General features: G+C 41.2%; 1 protein-coding gene across 1 annotated transcript in view; it reads right to left on the bottom strand.

Moving 5' to 3' along the window:
* Positions 1-22,655, bottom strand: part of LOC124712156 (odorant receptor Or2-like) — a 101,058-nt gene that overhangs the window by 58,130 nt on the left and 20,273 nt on the right. The window contains exon 3 of the mRNA XM_047242453.1: positions 14,558-14,801. Within this exon, the coding sequence (XP_047098409.1) occupies positions 14,558-14,801 (244 nt within the window). The remainder of the gene's footprint in view (positions 1-14,557; positions 14,802-22,655) is intronic.

The following is a 22,655-nucleotide window of genomic DNA, read 5'->3' as shown; positions in this document are numbered from 1 at the left end:
TGGTAGTTACATTGGAAGAAAGAGTGATGTGCATATTACATGAAGAATTCAGGAAGATAGAGCTTTATGTAAGATGCTTGCCACATCTATTGATTGCTGACTAAATGCAAATGAGGACTCATAATTGTTTCCTCCACAATTCTTCCGTTGAATGAGACATTGGCCCACCACTTCAAACATGAAGAGAATCACCAATCAAAACCATGATCGAGAGGAAGAAATTGCCGAAAATGTGAAATCGAATTTCAGCTATCAGGAAGGTTATGACGAGTGTTTTTTGGGCTGTAAAAGGGCGTCTTCTCACTAGTTATCTTGGTGACGATAAAATACACTCATGGAAATTGAAATAAGAACACCGTGAATTCATTGTCCCAGGAAGGGGAAACTTTATTGACACATTCCTGGGGTCAGATACATCACATCATCACACTGACAGAACCACAGGCACATAGACACAGGCAACAGAGCATGCACAATGTCGGCACTAGTACAGTGTATATCCACCTTTCGCAGCAATGCAGGCTGCTATTCTCCCATGGAGACGATCGTAGAGATGCTGGATGTAGTCCTGTGGAACGGCTTGCCATGCCATTTCCACCTGGCGCCTCAGTTAGACCAGCGTTCGTGCTGGACGTGCAGACCGCGTGAGACGACGCTTCATCCAGTCCCAAACATGCTCAATGGGGGACAGATCCGGAGATCTTGCTGGCCAGGGTAGTTGACTTACACCTTCTAGAGCACGTTGGGTGGCACGGGATACATGCGGACGTGCATTGTCCTGTTGGAACAGCAAGTTCCCTTGCCGGTCTAGGAATGGTAGAACGATGGGTTCGATGACGGTTTGGATGTACCGTGCACTATTCAGTGTCCCCTCGACGATCACCAGTGGTGTACGGCCAGTGTAGGAGATCGCTCCCCACACCATGATGCCGGGTGTTGGCCCTGTGTGCCTCGGTCGTATGCAGTCCTGATTGTGGCGCTCACCTGCACGGCGCCAAACACGCATACGACCATCATTGGCACCAAGGCAGAAGCGACTCTCATCGCTGAAGACGACACGTCTCCATTCGTCCCTCCATTCACGCCTGTCTCGACACCACTGGAGGCGGGCTGCACGATGTTGGGGCGTGAGCGGAAGACGGCCTAACGGTGTGCGGGACCGTAGCCCAGCTTCATAGAGACGGTTGCGAATGGTCCTCGCCGATACCCCAGGAGCAACAGTGTCCCTAATTTGCTGAGAAGTGGCGGTGCGGTCCCCTACGGCACTGCGTAGGATCCTACGGTCTTGGCGTGCATCCGTGCGTCGCTGCGGTCCGGTCCCAGGTCGACGGGCACGTGCACCTTCCGCCGACCACTGGCGACAACATCGATGTACTGTGGAGACCTCACGCCCCACGTGTTGAGCAATTCGGCGGTACGTGCACCCGGCCTCCCGCATGCCCACTATACGCCCTCGCTCAAAGTCCGTCAACTGCACATACGGTTCACGTCCACGCTGTCGCGGCATGCTACCAGTGTTAAAGACTGCGATGGAGCTCCATATGCCACGGCAAACTGGCTGACACTGACGGCGGCGGTGCACAAATGCTGCGCAGCTAGCGCCATTCGACGGCCAACACCGCGGTTCCTGGTGTGTCCGCTGTGCCGTGCGTGTGATCATTGCTTGTACAGCCCTCTCGCAGTGTCCGGAGCAAGTATGGTGGGTCTGACACACCGGTGTCAATGTGTTCTTTTTTCCATTTCCAGGAGTGTAATTGCTGAAGAACACTGCTGAAATGTTTTGAGCGACTTGGATGGAGAAATTGTTGGAGAAGAGGTCAGGATAAAGCACCTACTGACAAACATAATTGCACTGTGGGATAGTTGAGAGATGTAAAGTAGGTGTTGTTACAATATCTACTCTGTTCACTAGGTATGAAGCCCTATGTCTTCCACCCATCATCACATGTTAAGATATTAGTTAGTGGAAAACGATTTGATTCCAGTGAAACGAGAACGAAATTCATTGTCCTAATAAGGGACGTCCAAAAAGAAATGAATTTTTTGCCTAAAATTATTAATGCCATTTCCATCGTAATGGTAGAACAATGGTTTCACTGTGGAATTTGTCCGTGACTCGTGGTCTAGTGGCTAGAGTTTCTGCCTCTTGATCACCGGGTCCCAGGTTCGATTCCCGGCCGGATTGGGGATTTTCTGTGCCTGGGGATTGGATGTTCGAGTTGTCCTCATCATTTCATCATCATCATCATCATCATCATCATCATTCCCGACAGTGGCTAGATTGGACGGTGTAAAAATTGGGAGCTTGTACGGGCGCTGATGACAGCCCAGTTGAGCGCCCCACAAACCAAACATCATCATCATCATCACTGTGAAATGTGCGCTTATTGATATTTATAATTAAGACATCCGAACTGCATTTCTGCATTTATAGTACGGAGATTGTGAGAAACCACTCTGGAGTTACAATTTTCGCTCTAACAGTTGACAACTTACTTTTGAATTAAAACATTAATTATAACTAATCTGTCTTTATAATTTGAGGAAAACCACTTGTTTTTACTTTCACCACAACAAAACATGACAACATTTGCTTACAGTCTAATTTAGATGTCGCACAAATGTACAAAAGTTACAAAATTACATAAGACACTATACGAAGTTATACTACAAAATCCTCTCAGTTCAGTACCGTGATTTAAGAATAAACAATCCAGTCTGTCACCCAACTTGTCATTACTGTGACCAGTTATATAACTAAAAACCAGCAGTAAATAAAAAGCGCAACACATGCACAAATTGAGCAAGAGCCTGCTTGAACGTGTCGTTCCTCATTTATGAAACACTCTGGTTCATTTCCACCACTAGCTGTACCAGCTCATCGAAGACCAGTTTACAGCTTGTAGATTCGACACAGTACATACGTATAATGTGTCACCCTGCTGTCGCTCGCCACCTGATGTAGCACTACCAGCACGTTATATGGATGTGGGTCCCTGTTCTTTGGGATATGTCCGAAAGAACAGACGCCAAGCAGTCATATAATTGATTCTCTCGATGGGCAGCGAATCCATAATATTCAGTGTGGATGCACTATTACGTTCGACCTCCTGCGGAAATCCAACATTAGCGAACACTGAGAACATGGACTGCAGACAGGTGGCGCCAGATGAGACGGCCTCTTGGGACGCCCCCTGCCCCCCCCCCCTTCTTCCTCATCCTGCCACCCCCCTATCCCCCCAACCCCTCTTCTTCCCTCCTCTCCAACCTCCAGTCCCTTGGCAGGTCCCTACCAGTGGTTTCTTTTATTCTTTGTGAGTGTTTCGTCATTTCCAGTGGTTTTTTTTTAAGTGTCTCACTCTGTGTGAATTTTATACTCTGGCCGACTTTTACCTTGTGTTTGAGTCCAGTGATTTGAAGTACGCAACAAATCACCAGCTGTGTTCTTTTAACTCAATGTCGACTTTTTAATTGTCCCCCAATGTCTCCATATTAGTGTATATTTTAACTTCCATCATCTCCATTTACTGTACTTTTATGTCCCCCTTTTCACCCCATTTTTCATGTAAGAGTTCCCCTAGTATTTTTGTTAAAGCCATTTCGCTGAAGAATGAGGGACTGTGCCGCTGCTAGCCTTCCCCTGCCTATATGGGGCAGGGGAATGAAATTACAATAAAGGAAAAAAATCGGAGGTTTAAACCCCCATCATCTGGTGGATTTTCATGTGTTAGTGTGACATATGTGTGTTGTGTTACGATATGGGGTAGCTTGTGGCACACACAGGTTTCCTTCTCTGTCGTAAAGTATCACATCCAAACTGTCATATTTTGCAAACAAAGATGGTATCTGGAAATTATTTCTAAAAGTCACAACCAACAGTTTGCAGAAACCATCTTTGTTTAAAAAATATGTCAGTTTACATGTGATGTGTTATGAGAGAGAATGGGGCCTGTGGCCACTGGAGACAGCCGGCCGGTGTGGCCGTGCAGTTAAAGGCGTTTCAGTCTGGAACCGCATGACCGCTACGGTCGCAGGTTCGAATCCTGCCTCGGGCATGGTTGTGTGTGATGTCCTTAGGTTAGTTAGGTTTAATTAGTTCTAAGTTCTAGGCGACTGATGACCTCAGAAGTTAAGTCGCATAGTGCTCAGAGCCATTTTGAACCACTGGAGACAGTGCCACAAGATACACAGCACACACATGTGTCATACTAACGGATGTAAAGCCTCCAGTCGATGGAGATTTAAACCTTAAAAACTTGTCATGAATATAAATAAATAGTGTCTGGTAACAGTAAACTTGTTGTTTCATTTGGTATCCAGAATTTCTAAGCCGGAGCCAAGCACAGTGGCCAGGTCACAAACTTTTTCAAGCCAAGTGCAAGCCTTAGCCAGGTGGTAGAGGATATAGGTTCCTTGTGCAAGGGATGCACAAAGCAGGATCATGTGATGATAGTGGGTGGAGTGGGAAACAGTATTGATAGGGATCAGGGCTACAGGATTGAGTGTGACCTGGTGAAAATAGCCCAGCAACGATCCATACCAATGTTGGTCAGGTGCCTGCTTTCGTGCGGCATGATCAGCCCCAGTTGAACCGTTCTGTCAGGAGGTTAAATGTGGAGTTGGATTAGTTGCATAGGGCGGCCACTCTTTCAGACATTGGATTGGTTCCAGTCGAGGCTATTGATAGGGGGATTTCACAAGGCATGGCCTACATTTCAATAGGAAAAGGAAGGGTAAACTGGCAGGGTTGTTAGCGAAATCCATAAGGGGGGACATTAGTACTCATGGATGTACCTCTTTTTTAGACTAATATCAGTGTCCAATGAGAGGTCCAAAACTCACAAAATTCTCACAACAGGAAAGTAAATAATAATGTTACCATATTTAACCAAAATATTGGTGGATTAAAGAAAAAAGTAGATTCTCACAAAAGTCAAGTAAAAAATAATGTTACCATTTTTCACCAAAATATTCCGGGATTGAAGAATAAAGTAGATGAGCTCCTGGTTTGTTTAGATGACATTGAATCTGATAATGTAATAGATACACTATGCCTGTCTAAGCATCACATTGTGTCTGATATGGAAAAGGTAAATATCAGTGGTTATAAACTAGCTGCACATATGAGTAGAGAGAATAAGGTGGGAGGAGGAGTTGACATATATGTCAAAAGTTATCATTGTGTAGAAAGCTTAGATACAAAAAAGTTTTGTCTAGAGCAACATATAGTAGCATGTGCCTGTCAACTTAAACTGAAGGAGGGCTCTTTTATAATTGTAACAGTATATAGGTCCCCTTCAGGAAACTTTCATTTATTCCTGGAAAACTTGGATGCCTTGTTGTGCTATCTGTCAGATAGGGGAAAGCAAATTATTATTTGTGGGGACTTCAATGTTGATTCACTGAAAGAGTGTAATAGGAAGAATGACCTGGAAGTCTTGCTGGGTTCTTTCAATTTGACATCTGTCATTAATTTTCCTACTCGTGTAGTGAAGGAGAGGAGCACATTGATAGATAACACTTTTATATATACCAAGATAGGTTTATAAACAGAAATTCTTGTCCTGTTGAGAATGGGCTTTCTGATCATGATGCTCAGTTAGTTGCAGTATATGACATAGCTCCATTCAGTAATTCAAAACTACCCTCCAACGTTGTGTGTACAATTAATGACTTAACAATTAGAAATTTCAGAGAAAATCTTCAGTAGTTAGACTGGGATGAGTTGTACGAGGGACCCGATGCTAATTTAAAATATAACTTATACCATGATACAGTTCTAAGAGAATTTGAAAACTGTTTCCCCAAGAGATTGTAACCACAAAAGGGAACTGTATCTAACAACAAGAAAGAGTAATGACCCAAAAACAGCCAAATATTATAAAAACTACTGTGCTACATTAAGAAAGGTTATTAAAAAGTCCAGAAGCATGTGCATCACGTCTGAGATTAATACTTCTGATAACAAAATCAAAACAATTTGGAATATTATAACAAGGGAGACAGGACAACCAAGAGTACAGGATGATGGTATCACCATCAAAGCGAATGGAAACTTGATAAACAACAAGCTGGAAGTCGAAAACATTTTGAATAATCATTTTTTAACTGTTGTAGAGAAAATAGGATCTAAATTTTCGTTAGAAGAAGCAAGGCAGTTAATGGAAGAGATCTTACCCACACCATTTGATACAATTGAAATTCCACCAACCTCTCCTTCTGAAATTGGGAAGATAATAAACTCTCTCAAGAATAAAAGCTCACATGGAATTGATGGCATTTCCAGCAGGATAATAAAAGTTTGTTCCCAAGAAATAAGTGAGATTCTTAGCCACATATATAATGGATCCCTGAAGGAGGGCATTTTCCCAGATAGACTGTAGTATGGCATTGTTAAACCACTGCATAACAAAGGGGATACGACTGATTTCAGCAACTACTGCCCACTCTCTTCTGACTGCCTTATTCAAAATTCTTGAAAAAGTAATGTATTGGAGAGTAGCTTCACACCTTTGTAAAAATAAAGTTTTAACAAAATGTCAGTTTGGTTTCCAGAAGAATTTCTCAACGGGAAATGCTATATATACTTTTACTAATGAAATATTAAATGCTCTGAGTAACCGGAAGTCACCCGTTGGGATTTTTTGTGATCTATCAAAGGCTTTTGATTGTGTAAATCATGGAATACTTCTAGATAAGCTCAAGTACTGTGGTATGAACGGGACAGTGCTCAAATGGTTTAAATCATACCTAACTGGAAGAGTGCAGAAAGTTGAAATAAACAGTTCACATAATATGCAAAAAACTGGTGATTTCTCAAACTGGGGAACAATCAAGAATGGGGTGCCACTAGGTTCGGTCTAGGGTCCTCTGCTGTTCTTAATATATATTAATGACTTGCCATTCTATATTCAAGAAGATGCAAAGCTGGTACTTTTTGCTGATGATACAAGTATAGCTATCACACCTGACAGACAAGAATTAACTGGTGAAGTTGTAAATGATGTTTTTCAGAAAATCATTAAGTGGTTCTCTGTAAATGGGCTCTTATTAAACTTTGGCAAAACACAGTATATACAGTTCCACACAGTAAATGGAATGACACCATTAATAAATATAGACTTCGATCAGAAATCGGTAGCTGAGGTAGAATATTCAAAATTTCTAGGTGTATGCATTGATGAGGGGTTGAACTGGAAAAAACATACTGAGGATCTGCTGAAACGTTTGAGTTCAGCTACTTATGCTCTTAGGGTCATTGCAAATTTTGGCGATATATGTCTGAGTAAATTAGCTTACCACACCTATTTTCATTCTCTGCTTTCGTATGGCATCATATTCTGGGATAACTCATCGTTGAGTAATAGAGTGTTCATTGCACAAAAGGGGGTAATCAGAATAATTGCTGGAGCTTATCCAAGATCATCCTGCAGACACTTATTTAAAGAGCTAGAAATCTTCACTGTAGCCTCACAATATATATATTCACTTATGAAATTTGTTATTAACAATCCAAACGAATTCAAAAGTAATAGCAGTGTACATGGCTACAACAGTAGGAGAATGAATGATATTCACTATTCAAGGTTAAATCTAACTTTGGTTCAGAAGGGGGTAAATTATACTGCCACAAAAGTCTTTGGTCACTTACCTAATAACATCAAAAGTCTGACAGATAGCCATATAGCATTTAAAAGGAAATTAAAAGAATTTCTTAATGGCAACTCCTTCTACTCATTAGATGAATTTTTGGATATAGTAAGTGGGTAATTTCCCAACCCCACATAAAAAGTAAAAAATTAAAAATTAAGAATATTGAGTGTCATGTAATATTTTGTCTAATTTAATATCTTGTATAGACACCTTTTATTAACCTGAAACGTTCCACATCATTACGAAGTGTCGTATTCATGATCTATGGAACAAGTACTAATCTAATCTAATCTAACATCAAAACAACATGAATAAACAACTGACTCCGAAGCATGAAAGTGACATGTCAACCAGGCTTAAGACAACTTCGTAAATGCAAAAGTACAAAATCAAGTCAGGACAAAATGAGTGTCGCAATGGTGAGAAAAAATCGCATCATATGGCCGCAAATGACAACTATAAAAGAACACTGATAAATAATAAAATAATACTTAATCATAGTGAAAGAAAAAATATCAAGGAAAGTTGAAAAGGTATTTCTAAAAGTCCTAAGTTACAGGAATGGAAGGTTACTTCAAAAAAATTATTCTGAAATCTTTATCAGAATTTTAAAAGTAATAGGTATCAAATATTCCTGTTGTGAAAGCGGTAGACTTGGCTTAAATAATGGTAATGAATATGAAATAGTTACCAAATACTTCGATCAGCTTCTGAACCACAACCATACCATTAATTAAGATTTCACATAATTCATAAAAATGTAAAACATTTCCTCCACCCAATAAAAATAAAATTAAGGATGTGACTAAAACTCTAAACAATAATAGAGCTAATGGAGAAGATTATAAACGGTGTTCATAGAAGAATATCCCAGTTATAAATTTTAGTAGTATCAACTGTAATCGTTGTAGAACTTTTCTTTTCTTTATTGAATTTCAGTGCCCCATATGGAGCGGACTGGCAGCAGCATAGGCGCCGTTCTTCAGCCGACAGACAGTGCATAACAGGGAGACATTTAAAACAACATAAAGGAGGAAATGTGGCGAAACAGATATAAAAAAGGAGGAAACACAATGAAAGATAGCGTAAAAAGGGGGAGACTGTAAAAAAGGTGATAAAAATCTAAAAACTGTATACAAAAAAAAACCACAGACTGTGACGATTAAAAGAAATACAAGGCGAACGATGGCCGGAGCTTAAAAGTTGCGATGGGCGGCGTACCACGTAACAATCACTGACAGCAACACTATGTACAAGTCAGCACATGATTAAAATCAAAGCTCAGACGTCACATGAGAACAGCTCCTAACACAACACTGACGTAGAACACCGACGACGACGAACAAACTGATGTAGAATGTTGGTTGAAGCTCATAATTAAAGAGTAATTCAAATGTTTTTAGATGAGAACGCGTGCGAGTACTACTTTGCTGTTTTCCCCTTTGCAGCGCCACACATGCAAAGTTGGCGACCCCTGTGCGTAAAGCGTATTACGTTCTACAGTTCGCTAAGAGTGAATATGTAATCTCAGTACAACGTGCGTTTCGTTTAAAGTTTAACTGTGATCCCCATGATGCAAAAATATCCGCAAGATGGTCTAGTCAGTTCGAAGTGACCGTATGTATGTGTAAAGGGAAAGCAACGAAAAGACCAAAAGTGTCTGAAGAGGATTTTGACTATGTCAGAGCTTCGTACGTTCGCAGTGCTCAGAAGACTGTTCGGAAACAAGTCTCGAACTTCAGTTGCCAAAGGCGAAAGTGTGAAAAGATTTAAGATGAGGTTTGCACATGGGCCCATATCAGTTACAATCGATACGTTCTTTAAAGCAGGAAAATGACTTCCGTGACCGTGTGGTGTTTCATCTAAGTGGGGAGGTATATAGCCACAATGATCGTTTCTGCAGTCAGAACATCCTCACGAAATTGTACAACGTCAAAGAAATTCCCCAAAGGTAAACGTTTTCTGCGCTTTGTGCCAGCATCAAGTGTATGGTGAATTTTCATTTCATGGAGCTATTGAAACAGACGTGGCTTATCTGGATATGTTGCAAGAATGGCTCTGCAAAACTTTATTTAGCAGAAAGACGGAACACCTCCTCATTCGATCACTTTGTACGAGATCAAAATCCCTAAGCGTTGGATTCGTTGTAATCGTCAACATGAAATATCTCTTTTCCGCTGGCTTTCACATTCACCTGGACTCATGCCATGCAATTTTTTGTTTTGGGGCTTTATAAAAGATCATATCTATGTTCCGCAACTACCTAATAATTTTCCAGAGCTGAGACACAGAACTGAAGAGGCTATTGCTTCCATTACTCTGGACTGGTTAACAGATCTGTGAGAAGTAATGAATTATGGGTAGCATGTGTGCCACATGATAAAAGTCGCACGTACTGAATATTTATAAGAAAATGTATATTAGGTTATCTTCCATTTGATGTATAATTTGTTGTAAATAGTCTAAATCAAACTGTTGTAATATACTACTGAACAATTATTTTATGGATATTTTCAGAGAATGAAAGTCACATTAATTCACCCATTGCCTAAACAAGAAGAGAAACAAAATATCAATAGCTTTACAGCGGTTTATTCCTTTTCCACTTGCTTATATAATGTTCTCAAAAATGTGACTGTAAAAGTCTGAGTCAGTACTCGAAAATTATTTGGATGAATACAAATTTGGAATTAGAAAGGGCTTGTATTCAACTTAAAACCACTAATTCATCGGTTACTAAACTCCAATATCATGTAACTTTGAAAATTTTTAAGATCTTATGACTATTTAAATGAAAATCTTAGATAAAATAATTCAGGAAGTTGGCGTTAAAGATAAAGTTAAAAAACCTACTATATCAGTCACTCTCAGACAAAGCATTAAAAATAAAATATGTTCGCCAAGTACCAAAACTAATCAATATAATTACAGGAGAAAGACAAAATTATAGGTTATCTTCAGTCCTCCTGAGCTGAGTTTCGAAGAAGTGACAAGAATATAGAATGATCAATATTATCAGAAGACAAATTACGTCCAATAATGGTGGAAGATTGGACAAATATGTTAAACTGCCTCGAATTGCACAAAGATTTAGCTGTATGTCCTAAAAGTCTAAAAATATAATGTTATTCTATATTTGGCGGAGATAGATAATAACTACAGGCTACCCAGAAAAAGCCTGCGAAAAGGGTGTTGCAGGCTAGGTTTGAGAAATGAGTTTTCATCTCTGAGTGAATTAGCATTAAAGGTAGCCAATTAGGCATTTGTTTGCATAAATTCGAGCAGCACGCCAGGTACAATTAGGGTCAGTTCTCATGACATAGAGGATAGCGCACGAGACTGCTCAGCCTTTGGTTGTGTTCGATCCTTACTAATGCCCCATGTCCAATTTTTGTAGTGCTCTTTTGTTTGGTTTTCGGAAACCAAGTGAGGAACACATTTAGCGACATCGTCTCTGGCCAAGTTTGTGCACGGATTGGACTGATTGGCTAACTTCCATGCTAATTAACCCATAAATGGTCCCCATAAGCTCCCGAGCAGCACTCTTACAAGCATTTCAGACTGTATTCTAAGAATATCTCTAGCCAAAATAAGAAAGTTATTGCAAACATAAATGTTCTCTAATTATTTGTAAAAATAATTTGAAAAAAATTGTTGAAACAACTGCTGTAAGCGAAAGAACGTAGAAAGCCTGTCATGGTACAAGGAAGTTTTGTAACAAAACTTGTAGTAGTTGTTGTTATTGTTATTTTTGTCATGGTAGTGGTCTAAAGTCAAAAGTCTGGTTTGATGCAGCTGTCCTCGTCCACCCTGTGCCAGCCTCTTCATCTCTGAATAATTACTGGAATATAACAGTGACTTTATACCAGTTATAAAAAAAAACCAATTGATCACAGTGTAGTATTTTACTGATCATCAAGATGAACGCCACTGTGACGTAATGGACCCCGCCATCTTCTATGTGATGTCATACGGTCTAGGTCAATGACTTACTCATGCCATCATGATGACATCATAGTAAAGGGGTGTGGCATGTGATGTCGTGGATAGGGTGCTGACGTGTACATGTGATGTTGTGGATAGGGTGCTGACGTGTACATGTGACTTCATGAATTTGACTAGTGTGTTGCTTGTTGGAACAAGTCTCAACTTGTTGATGATTCTTTTTTTTTCCTTTTTAACATATCACAGCTTGCCAGAATAAGTCTCAATTTTTCTTGGCCGATGACGTATCAGGCAGTTCGTTACAATCTTGTGTAATAATAGTGATACATTGGGCAATCAAGTAAGTGACAGTAGTCAAAACATGTGAATTTTATTGCCCAAATAAATTGATCATCATCGCAGCACTCTACAAACAGTCCTTCATTACTCCCTCTCAGCTGACCGTCATTGAACCATTTGTGTTTGGGGTAAAGGTAGCCATGATATGTCAACTAATCATCGTTTCCCCACCCTGTGCCATCTTGTCAACACACCATTATTGCTCCTTCCTCCCCCACCCCCCACACTCTCAGTTGTCGTTGGGATATTGGTAGCCACCATGTGTCAACTAGTCTGACCATCATTGTTCCAGTTCATTACAATGTTGTGTAACAAAACAAAGGTGGTGCATGGAGGTAATTTGTTACTGTTTTGGTGTAACCGGTTTTAGTAGGTTTTTTTCTGTTTTTGGACGGTTTTTGCTAAATAATCTGATCACCTCTGCCCCTGTTTGTTATAACATAACGACATAGGAGGTATTTTGTTAGAATTCGTGATGTATGGGGCGAATATATGTCAATATGTGCAATAGCAGATGGCAAACGTTTTGTACTGTGAGATAAAGTTACAATGGGGTTACTATGTTTGGATGGCTTTGCGAAGTTGTTGTAAAGCATAGTAACCATCGTTTCTTACCTCTTAGAATGTGTATTAGTACTGCCCATTGAAGCGTCGTGAATTCTCCACTGTGTAATAGTATAAGTCAGCATTTTCCGCAGAAGATGACAAATGTTTTATTATATTTCATTTTTTTAATTTTCATTTTTTAATTTTGTATAATTTCATGCTAGCTGCAACTGGGCTAGTTCCTCCATCTTGCTTACTTTTTCCACTCCGCAGTCTCGTATTTTTAAATTCCCATCTCAGAGCCGGCCGGAGTGGCCGAGCGGTTCTAGGTGCTATAGTCTGGAGCGGAGCGACCTCTACGGTAACAGGTTCGAATCCTGCCTCGGGCATGGATGTGTGTGATGTCCTAAGGTTAGTTAGGTTTAATTAGTTCTACGTTCTAGGCGACTGATGACCTCAGAAGTTAAGTCGCATAGTGCTCAGAGCCATTTGAACCATTTGAACCCATCTCAGATTTTTGAATTTCCCATTAGTGCCATCTTGGATTTAGCGATTACAGTGCTACAAGTGCAGTGTCAACTAGCGTCAGGCACTTAAAGTGTGTTCCAGGTAGTTGATAGCCATACCGCTCATACTCATGAACAAGATTTCGGTCAACCATGTATGACCGCCACTACGAATCAATCAGGTATGAAATCAGGTTATGGCCTGTAGTGATTGCGGCAACTGTGACAGCTGAACACTACCTCACTGACATCCTGCGACCTCATGTGCTACGTCTCGCACCCTCTCATAGCAGTGCTCCTGACTACTGAAGCCCAACAAGTGTAAGGAATGCTGCCAGTTTCCGACGGACAGATCATTTAAGAATTTGATCGTTATTTTGATCGTTCAATAGTTGTTAATAGATGTTACTACGGTAACTCGAAAGTACAGCCACCCCTGAAACACCAAATCATCCATGCTTTTCCTCAGGTAAAGCTAAGTGTTTTGCTGCCGTCCGATCATTATTTGACAGAATCTCTTGTGCGCCCCTTCATTTTCTTGTGTATTTCCATACTTCGTGGTTATCAAACAGCTACAATCAGTCTAATAACCTGTACAATTTGGACACGCTCATTTCAGCGCTATCTCGTTAATTCATGAAGAGATTTTAGTATCTGCAGTTGAGGCTTCATTCGGTGCATAGGTTTATATGTGCCTATCTACAACTAATGTACAGAGCCTTGCTATCTATAATCTGCCCATAATTTATTTTAGTAGCTTGTTCAAAACGACACTGATTAAATTAGATCTTCCCTGAGATACTTAAGTCTCTAATTCATCTACGATAACGTTGGAAGCTAAAGAAGTGAATTAAAATTTGTGCTCCAGCCAGGACTCGAACACCGGTCTTTTAGCTAACGAGGCAGATATGCTGACCATTATACCACCACAGCTTTATGTTTGACATTTCTGTAGGAACTACCCAAGTAGAACACCCTCCCCAACACAAACTCCAATTCACATCTCCCCTTATATTGTCACTATTACCAGGGCAGCCCAGCAGTGGACATAATGGGGAAGTGCCGTACTACATGTGATCGGATAGATCTTAAATTAAATTTTCCCTGAGACATTTAAGTCTCTAATTTATCTACGTTATTGCTGTGGGGCGGTGGTGGTGTGGGTGGAGTGCCGTGGCCTATTGTCGGGTTGTGGACCACTGAAGGCTACGGTGAGACGAAGCCTCTCCATCGTTTCTAGGTCCCCAGTTTAATACGTACATAGATACATCTAACCTTCACCTCTCAGTTATGTGAAGATTCGCCGTGAACGACAAGTGGTTTGGATTCCACGTAAACCATAGGTCCCCTTTCCCAGGCAGGGAAAAGGAAAATCGCCGGAAAGGCGCTCAATTAAGAAACTTGGACTAGGCCCTTGATTTGCAAGGTTTCATTATTAAGCATTGGATGGAGAACCATTACACTTGAACGCCCTCGAGAAGAGCCTGACGCAGCCTCATTTCCCAATTGACGAAGTGTATGAGGCTCTGCTCTACTCCTTTTCCTGAGGGGTCCCTGCTGTGACTTACTCAGCCCGCTGGCCAGCAGCTCCCGGTCGCGGCCGTTCTGCACGATCGGCCCCGTGATGAAGGAGACGAGCGTGACGCCGCCCACGCTCTGGAAGGAGCAGACGATGAGGCGCGACAGGTTGCGCGCGCGCACCAGCAGCGAGCGGCGCTCCTCCGGCAGGTGCGAGCAGAACTCGGCCGCGTTGCGCTCGATGTGACGCTTCAGCGCGTCCATGCTCTCCCTCTGCAGCACGAAGATGGTACCCTGCGAAAGTGAGCCAGATATCCCTCACACACCGCCCAAGAAACTTGTAATTCTTCCACACTTCGATTTCAATTTATAAGAGTAGCGAGAAATTCAGAATTGATGGCTGCAGTCCTGGTACATTCTCCGACCCAGCCTGGAATCGAACCCGGGCCCCTTAGGACGGCAGTTCGTCATGCTGACCATTCAGCTATCGGGCTGGACTTTACTTACAAATTTTCATATTAAATGTTGAAAGTGTCCCCCCGTTGTTGAATACACAATTCAATTCGTCTAATCATGTTTCTAAACACAAGCTGTAACATTTCTTCTGTAACAGAAGCAGTGAAAGTGGATATTGCAGTTTTCAATTCATCGATGGATTTTGGACGGTTTTTATAGGCAGTTGCTTTCGCTTCTAATTGTTCTTTATTTACGTGACCATTACGGCACTCCAACCCCAGTTCTCGATACCAGTAATATCGAACTACTTTTCTGCGAAGTAACAGACATATTTTTGTGTCAATATTCACATTTGGTTTTATTAATGTATAGGTACTCCGATGTATCGATATATTACCGTGATATGGTTCTTGTGTGTATTCATTTCTGTGAGACTGTCGTAATCTTTGACTTACATGTAACCGTTTTGGCGCGAATGCGCACAGAGCAGTCCTTGTTTCACTTTGCAGAAGTTGTTATATCGCTTTGTAAAACAACAGTCAAGTCTTGTGTTTGGTTAAAGTGGAAATTAAATATATGAAAATTGATACAAAACTGTTTTCTTGATGATGTGACAATTAAGAAGAAGTATATGTGAATTTACAAGAAGTTTAATAAAAATGTGGATCGTGAACACCAAGCCAAAAATTATTTCTACCATACCATTGTTCTAATCTGGGATTGTTTGATCATTAAGAATTTCCTGAAAAACGCATTTGTTAGGTCTTGAAATATGGCTAAAATACAGATCTGGACCTTCTAGCAGTCAAAGTGGAATCACCCTAGTATCAACAAGATGAGCCATAACAACTTCGACGGAATCTACGTGGGAATCCATTCAAGATAAGTGCCGAAATGAATGCCTTTTTTACAGTGACTTTATTACTTCCATTCTGACGATACCATCCACAGTCAATAACTTTGCTGTTGCCCGATAAAGCGAACATATGCTGCGTGAGCAACATTATTAATCTGATTTCTAACCTACTTTGCCAGTGGTGGTATTGTTAGACGCTGCACCCCAGAAGAAAAAGTCAGGTTGTATTAGGTCAGACGATCGTGGAGGCCAAAGTCCCTGTGAAATTATGCGATAACCAAAACATCATAAAGCAGTGACATTGAAACGCGAGCTGTATGCGCGGTTGCGCCATCTTGTTGAAAATAACAGTTCAGTATTTCACGTAATACAAGTTCTCCTATGAATGGGTCCAGAATATCACTGCAGTACCGTTGTGCGTTTATTGTTTCGTTGAAAAACCCAGGCAGACGAACAATTATACGGCAGGCGCAGCTAAAAATCATACGGCATTCCGGAGAGACTTTTTGAACACCCCGTATTTACGCATCGGAGTCGTGCTACATTGCATGGGCTGCAGCGACGCCCTCAGACGGAAACTCTTTGAATGCTCCTTATACTCGTAAAATGGCGATGCAAATTAAAAGTAGACTGGCGAGGAGTAATTCATTGTCTATATCTGAAGGGGAACAATCGTACAACAACCCATACTAAAATGGTGGAAGTGTACGGCAGCAAAGCATCAACAAATGACACAATTGTTACGTGGCACAGACGTTTTCATGGTGGTCAAGCAAGTTTGAATGACGAACTAAATGACAGACCATCTCTCTGTGGAAAATCACGAATGTAAAGTGAAGGCACTGGAGCTTGAAGACCAGTCGATGCGAGAGAGGCAACAGTGAGCCATTTATCAGTTTCAACATCTTTTACGATATTTTGAGCATGTCAAATGTCACCATTGCTGTATTTCGTGTCGCTCAAACCCCTTCAAGAAGTTCGCAGAACCAAAGCAGTAGTGTAAGTTGTACAGCTGTGCCAGGCCAAACCAGATAACTACTTCATCCGTCTAATCTCCATCTACGAATGCTGGATTTATCAGGACGACACGTGGATTCATCAATGCTAAAGAAAGTCAGAGTCGCAATTGTCATTAGGTAAGGTGATTCTAAATGTTTTTGGGGCTGCCTTGGTGAGGTGCTAATACTGATCAGAAAACTGACTCAGCCGGCCGGAGTGGCCGAGCGGTTCTAGGCGCTTCAGTCTGGAGCCGCGCGACCGCTACGGTCGCAGGTTCGAATCCTGCCTCGGGCATGGATGTGTGTGATGTCCTTAGGTTAGTTAGGTTTAAGTAGTTCTAAGTTCTAGGGGACTGATGACCTCAGCAGTTAAGTCCCATAGTGCTCAGAACCATTTGAACCAAAACTGACTCATTTTTACAGCCGATTGGCCAGTGGACTGTTTTTCATTTTGTTCAGTCGTTTTTTGTCGGTCGAATGAATCAACCCAATGAAACTACACTGTCAGTCACATACATGTTACCACTTGTCACAGGCCTGAATAACTACCTTTGCAGTGCAGACCACTGAAAGACGTGCAGAAAGAGAGTCAGAGAGATTCTGGGAGGTACCAACAGCAATACGGAGTCACGCCAATTCCAGCGCCGTTGCCAGCTGCGCTAGGTTTCTCGGTTGATGATCCATGGTGCGAACAGCTCGATCGATTGGGTTCAAATCCGGGCAGTTTGGTGCCCAGAGGAGTACCTTAAACTCATCCTGACGCTCTGCGAACTGTGTTGTATGTTGCATTGTCCTACTCGTAGATGTTATCGTGCCGAAGAAAACCAAACTGCATGTGAGGGTACCCAAAGATAGATGCATACTTGTTTTGATCCATTGTACCTTCGAGAATGACGTTATCTCTCACGGAAAGCCACGAAATCATTCGCCATATCATAGAGCTCCCTCCTTCGGCCTAAACCCTTGCGACGTTTGTTGAAGGGTGTTAACTTTCAGAAGTTTCATGCCAATGGAAAGACCACCTGTCGCCAATCAGCGGACGTCCACTTGCAGTACTGGAGTGCAAATTCCACCCTTCTTCGCCAATTAACGGCAGTCAGCATGGTTGCATGAACCTTGGTTTAACCGGACGGTCAGTTGCTTAACAGTTGCACGTTTATTCGCCTGTACATATCTGCGCAGCCGTTGTCCACCACAGTTGTCTCTGCGCCGGTTTTGGATAGCGCTGTTTTGCCATGAGCGATGTACCTTAACCAATGCGCCACACGAGCAGGTTACAGTCTCAGCCGTTTAGGAAGTCCTTCCACCCTTGGGCCACAAACCAATGATCATGTTCTATTGGTCGTCAAACAAATCGCTCGGTTTCCGCATTTCGACAACTATTGCACTGTTTTCCTCTCCGCAGCTAGTTCTGCCACCTGCCATTTGTGAGATTTTATTGCACATTGACATCGCATATAGGTGATGGTCACATTAGTATGACTGGACCGCCTAGTTTCTGCGGCCTTGTCAGCTACACGAATTTCTTCTTTCACTGCACGGGTCTGAATAGTTACACTTACTTAGTGTGAGAAAAACGACTGACAAGTCTCCGACAGTTACGACAGATATATGAATGTTTTCACTCAGTCTTCGGGGTGAGTAATTTCATTTAAATATTCTTCAGCATATTAGCATATCTAAACGATGGCCATCGTTGACAACCTTTTCATTCTTTCTTTTTTTTTTAAAAAAAAAAGACACAAACAATGCATATTATTTTAATGAGAGCTGAAAGCTGTATTGCTAAAAATGGAGTATTTTCAAAATTTATGTATTTACATAAATACGGATTTTCGTATTTCTGGCAGTAAATCTGGACTTTTTTTGATGACTTTAAAAGGCTAACAGCTGGTGCTACATTACAGATTTACGTTTAAATAAATGAAGAATTACGTTTTCATTTAAGTTTATTGAAGCTCTGTCTTCTTTCCACTGGTTTGCAGTTATCACTGATAATTTTATTTTAGTAAATGCTGAAGTGACGTAAACAGGAAGCATATAAGATACAATTATTTTAATTGTTTGGTGACTTAATCACTTACTTTTAAGCACATACTGTCACTTTTTGGAAGTGCTTTTCTCTCCTTTTTGCGAAAAATAATTTTCATCGTTCGTAAATTTTCTCTGAATATCTTTAGTTAATACAGTTTCATAATATTATTCGCCCCTGCAGATACTGTATATAGCGTGTAATTTATCTCTGGGATCATTTTTTTATCTAGTCATATAATTTCTCCCATTTCCAAGTCCTGAGCGTTCCAGTATTCTGGTACAGGCACAAAGTTCACCGTTTCGGAAATAATCATGGACGGCAGACTATACTAAAAGCAATTTATTGTCATTCAGTAAAAAGCAAACATCGGAATGACAGTAAAAGTGACGACAGACAATAAAAGAGCGCAGTCAACAATAATAATTGAACAATGCCAGAACGATGAAATATTTGTATTAGGTTCCTCCCACACACTGGTTTCACTCGGAAGAAATGAATGAATGAATAATTCAACCGATACGCAAAACTACAACCGAGTGAGTCTATTGTTTTCCAACAACCGAGTGAATCGATTGTATCGTTCGGTTGTTCCCATCACTAGATGCTAACAGATAATGCTCATAAGGACCAAACCGTCATGGGAGCATACTGTCGCAATCTTATGCCGAGGTTACGCGAGCCAGTGAATGTATATCGTAGCGGAAGCTCTCCAAAGGGGCGTTTTTGTTGCACAATCTCGTTCTTCACAGGATACAGGCAGATAAGATTCTTCTTTAGACGTATATTCTCTTTGACACGGTACCCAGTGACGTCTTTCTCTTTTCTCAGATGAAGAAACCACTGCGTAACAGGCATTTCCAGAATGACAGATGATTTTCGAAGTGGTTCAATTCCTGATAGACCAAAATGCATATTTCTAGAGCAAAGGTCTCCAACTGCTACCCATCGCTGGGAAAATGTGTCACATTTAGAGGTGAATACGTAGAGAAGGACAACACGAACACCAACTATCATCGGTGCAGCATAACTGTTTTTAAAAGGTGCAACTAATACTTTATGGTAACCTCTTTTTGATTAAGGGGACAAACTTCAGGAAGTGATTCCTTGCAGGAAAAGGAACAACGAAACTCATATCAAGATGTGTTTGGAAATGGACGACGAATCTCCAATAATGCAATTAGTATTGGTGCGTCACGTTAAACATTACATGGCACTAATTTTGTGGTGTCACCGCCAGACACCAAACTTGCTAGGTGGTAGCCTTTAAATCGGCCGCGGTCCGTTAGTATACGTCGGACTCGCGTGTCGCCACTATTAGTGACTGCAGACCGAGCGCCGCCACACGGCAGGTCTAGAGAGACTTCCTAGCACTCGCCCCAGTTGTACAGTCGACTTTGCTAGCGATGGTTCACTGACAAAATACGCTCTCATTTGCCGAGACGATAGTTAGCGTAGCCTTCAGCTACGTCATTTGCTACGACCTAGCAAGGCGCCATTAGCAGTTACTATTGATGCTGTAAAACATGTACCGTCAAGAGCGATGTTCACCATTTATGGATTAAAGTTAAGTATTCCACAGCTACGTCCTTTTTTGCTAGTCTAATTTCCTTGACCTGTTCCAGACCTCACGCCAGCCTGCGTGAGCTAAAACGCGTGCCTTTCGGCTTCCTCTCATACCGGGTTGGCTCTCTCGCCAATCCACAACAAATTTATTATTAAACTAATGCATATCTACTACCGTAGATGGCACTGAACAACTACATTAATCCGTGTATTGCAGATTCTATTATTCGTGCTTAGTCAAAGCACAATGACCCGTTATTCACGTCAGAATGTCTCAAACAGTCGTGAAACCGTGTACTCCCTTTTCTGGCACATATTCTAGTGCACTAATCAGTCGTGCAAAAATTTTTCCTTGAAATGAACGGGTGAATTGCGAGGAACAAAAGTTCTGACAACTTTTCCCTTTGTTTGGAGATTTAATGCTCTTTTTTTTCGATGTGGAGCGGTTTGCTGGGGCGCAAGTGGCTTGCGCCACGTGACTTCCAAGAGAAAACTTTTGTGATGGTGTATGCTTGTGGATAGCGCATTTCGGCATTAGCAATTTTTTTATAAATTAGTGTTTAATAGCAGGCAACACCAAGGGACGCAGCTAGCAGCGAATATAAATGGTACAGTGTTTCTGTACTTTGGCTACACGTATTCGCATCATTTTAATTTGAGAAACATTTCCACCTGCGATATATCAGAATTTTCTCATAATACAAGCATACACCTATGTTTTTTCATTTGTGTGGCCATAGCACTCATAATTGGTTTACAATTATTAAGGTATTAAAAATCGTCCGTGCAAGTATAAGACAGTGTGTATGTTTTATCACCATACATATTTCGTTTTATTGATATAAAACATAATCAGTGTCCTGCAATGACACATATTTACAATCTGATTTGCTTTCTAGATCTAAAATGTTCTGTGTAATGTCCAGTTTGTTCCCTAATATTTTAGGGAGAAGTTTTTAATGTGTTCTCAGATTCTCTGGTTCATCCACGCTTTTTTAAGTGATGGCCCAGCCTTATTTTCCTGTCTAATTATATTAGCTTCTCTCTTGTATTACTTCTGTTTTAATTAGGAATTTTAGAACATCTGACAATATTAACGCTGTCTTAAAGCAAGTGAGGTAGTGTGATTGTGCGGGTGACCATGAGTGAGATTGGGAGAGAGCAAGTGTAATTATTTAAGACTTTAAGACTTACTCTTCTTTGTTTTGCAACGTGTTAGACACTTTAACCACATTCATTTCTACTAATTTTGGTACGGGAGTAGTAACCTCGCCGATGACCGACCATAACGCCCCTCCCCCACAAGCACGCACACACACACACACACACACACACACACACACACACACACAATACACCTAACAACAGTTAGTTACAAAATCTACTGAAGTTTTCTTTTACTTAGTTATTTTACGACTGACTGTCGCTTACATCATGGAGCGTTTTCTGCTTACACATTTGTGAGGTATTTCATATTTTGGAACTGCTTGTTTAATCTCACATTGGTTTGCGGTCGTAGTTCACATCAAGAACTGTGATCTACCATGATGGGCGTTGCGATTCGTCTGCTGTGGCAGAGGTTTATCTTGCTTCTTGGTAACAGTTGCCAATGAAGACAGGGGAAGCGGAATTGCGAAAAACAAAAAAAATATGAATACGTTTTAATTGTCTTCTAAGACTTGAGGATGTAAAGAACAGGCTTCAGGTGCGCATATAACACCAAACCCGAACTACTGACCAATAACAAAGAATATAATAGTTTCACATTCATCCCTAACACACGACGTAAATGACTATGTCGCTGGGAAAACTAATTCTACCTTATTCCAGTTGTAAATCGTGATCGAATCTCTGCAGTCCGTTGAATTAGGCGCAGCTCGTAATTAGAAGCTCCAAAAATATATTAAAATATATTTCTCAATAATGGATTACAGAATCGAAATTAAGAGGACGCATTCGAATATTTGTCACACGGATTTATAATGGCAGGCAGCGTTCTTGGTACTACTTACATTGAGTGATGTTTCTCGAGCAGGTAGTAGCAGTCTTAAGGTCGCACCTTAAAGGCTAATTAGCTCAAATAATCAGCATATGCAGCCGAATACTTCCGGCGTAAGAAGTCACCCTCATCCTGCCAACGGCCTTGTCAAAGAGGGCGGAGGAGTGGACAGAGGTTCAGGGCACTCTCTTGTCCTAGGGGTGGGGAAACTACCCCTAACGGCGGAAGAATCAGCAATGAT

This window comes from Schistocerca piceifrons, chromosome 8, assembly GCF_021461385.2.
Source record: "Schistocerca piceifrons isolate TAMUIC-IGC-003096 chromosome 8, iqSchPice1.1, whole genome shotgun sequence".
Taxonomy (NCBI): Eukaryota; Metazoa; Arthropoda; class Insecta; order Orthoptera; family Acrididae; genus Schistocerca; species Schistocerca piceifrons.
Note: the sequence above shows the minus strand (reverse complement) of the source record. Positions and strands in the feature narration are given on the sequence as shown.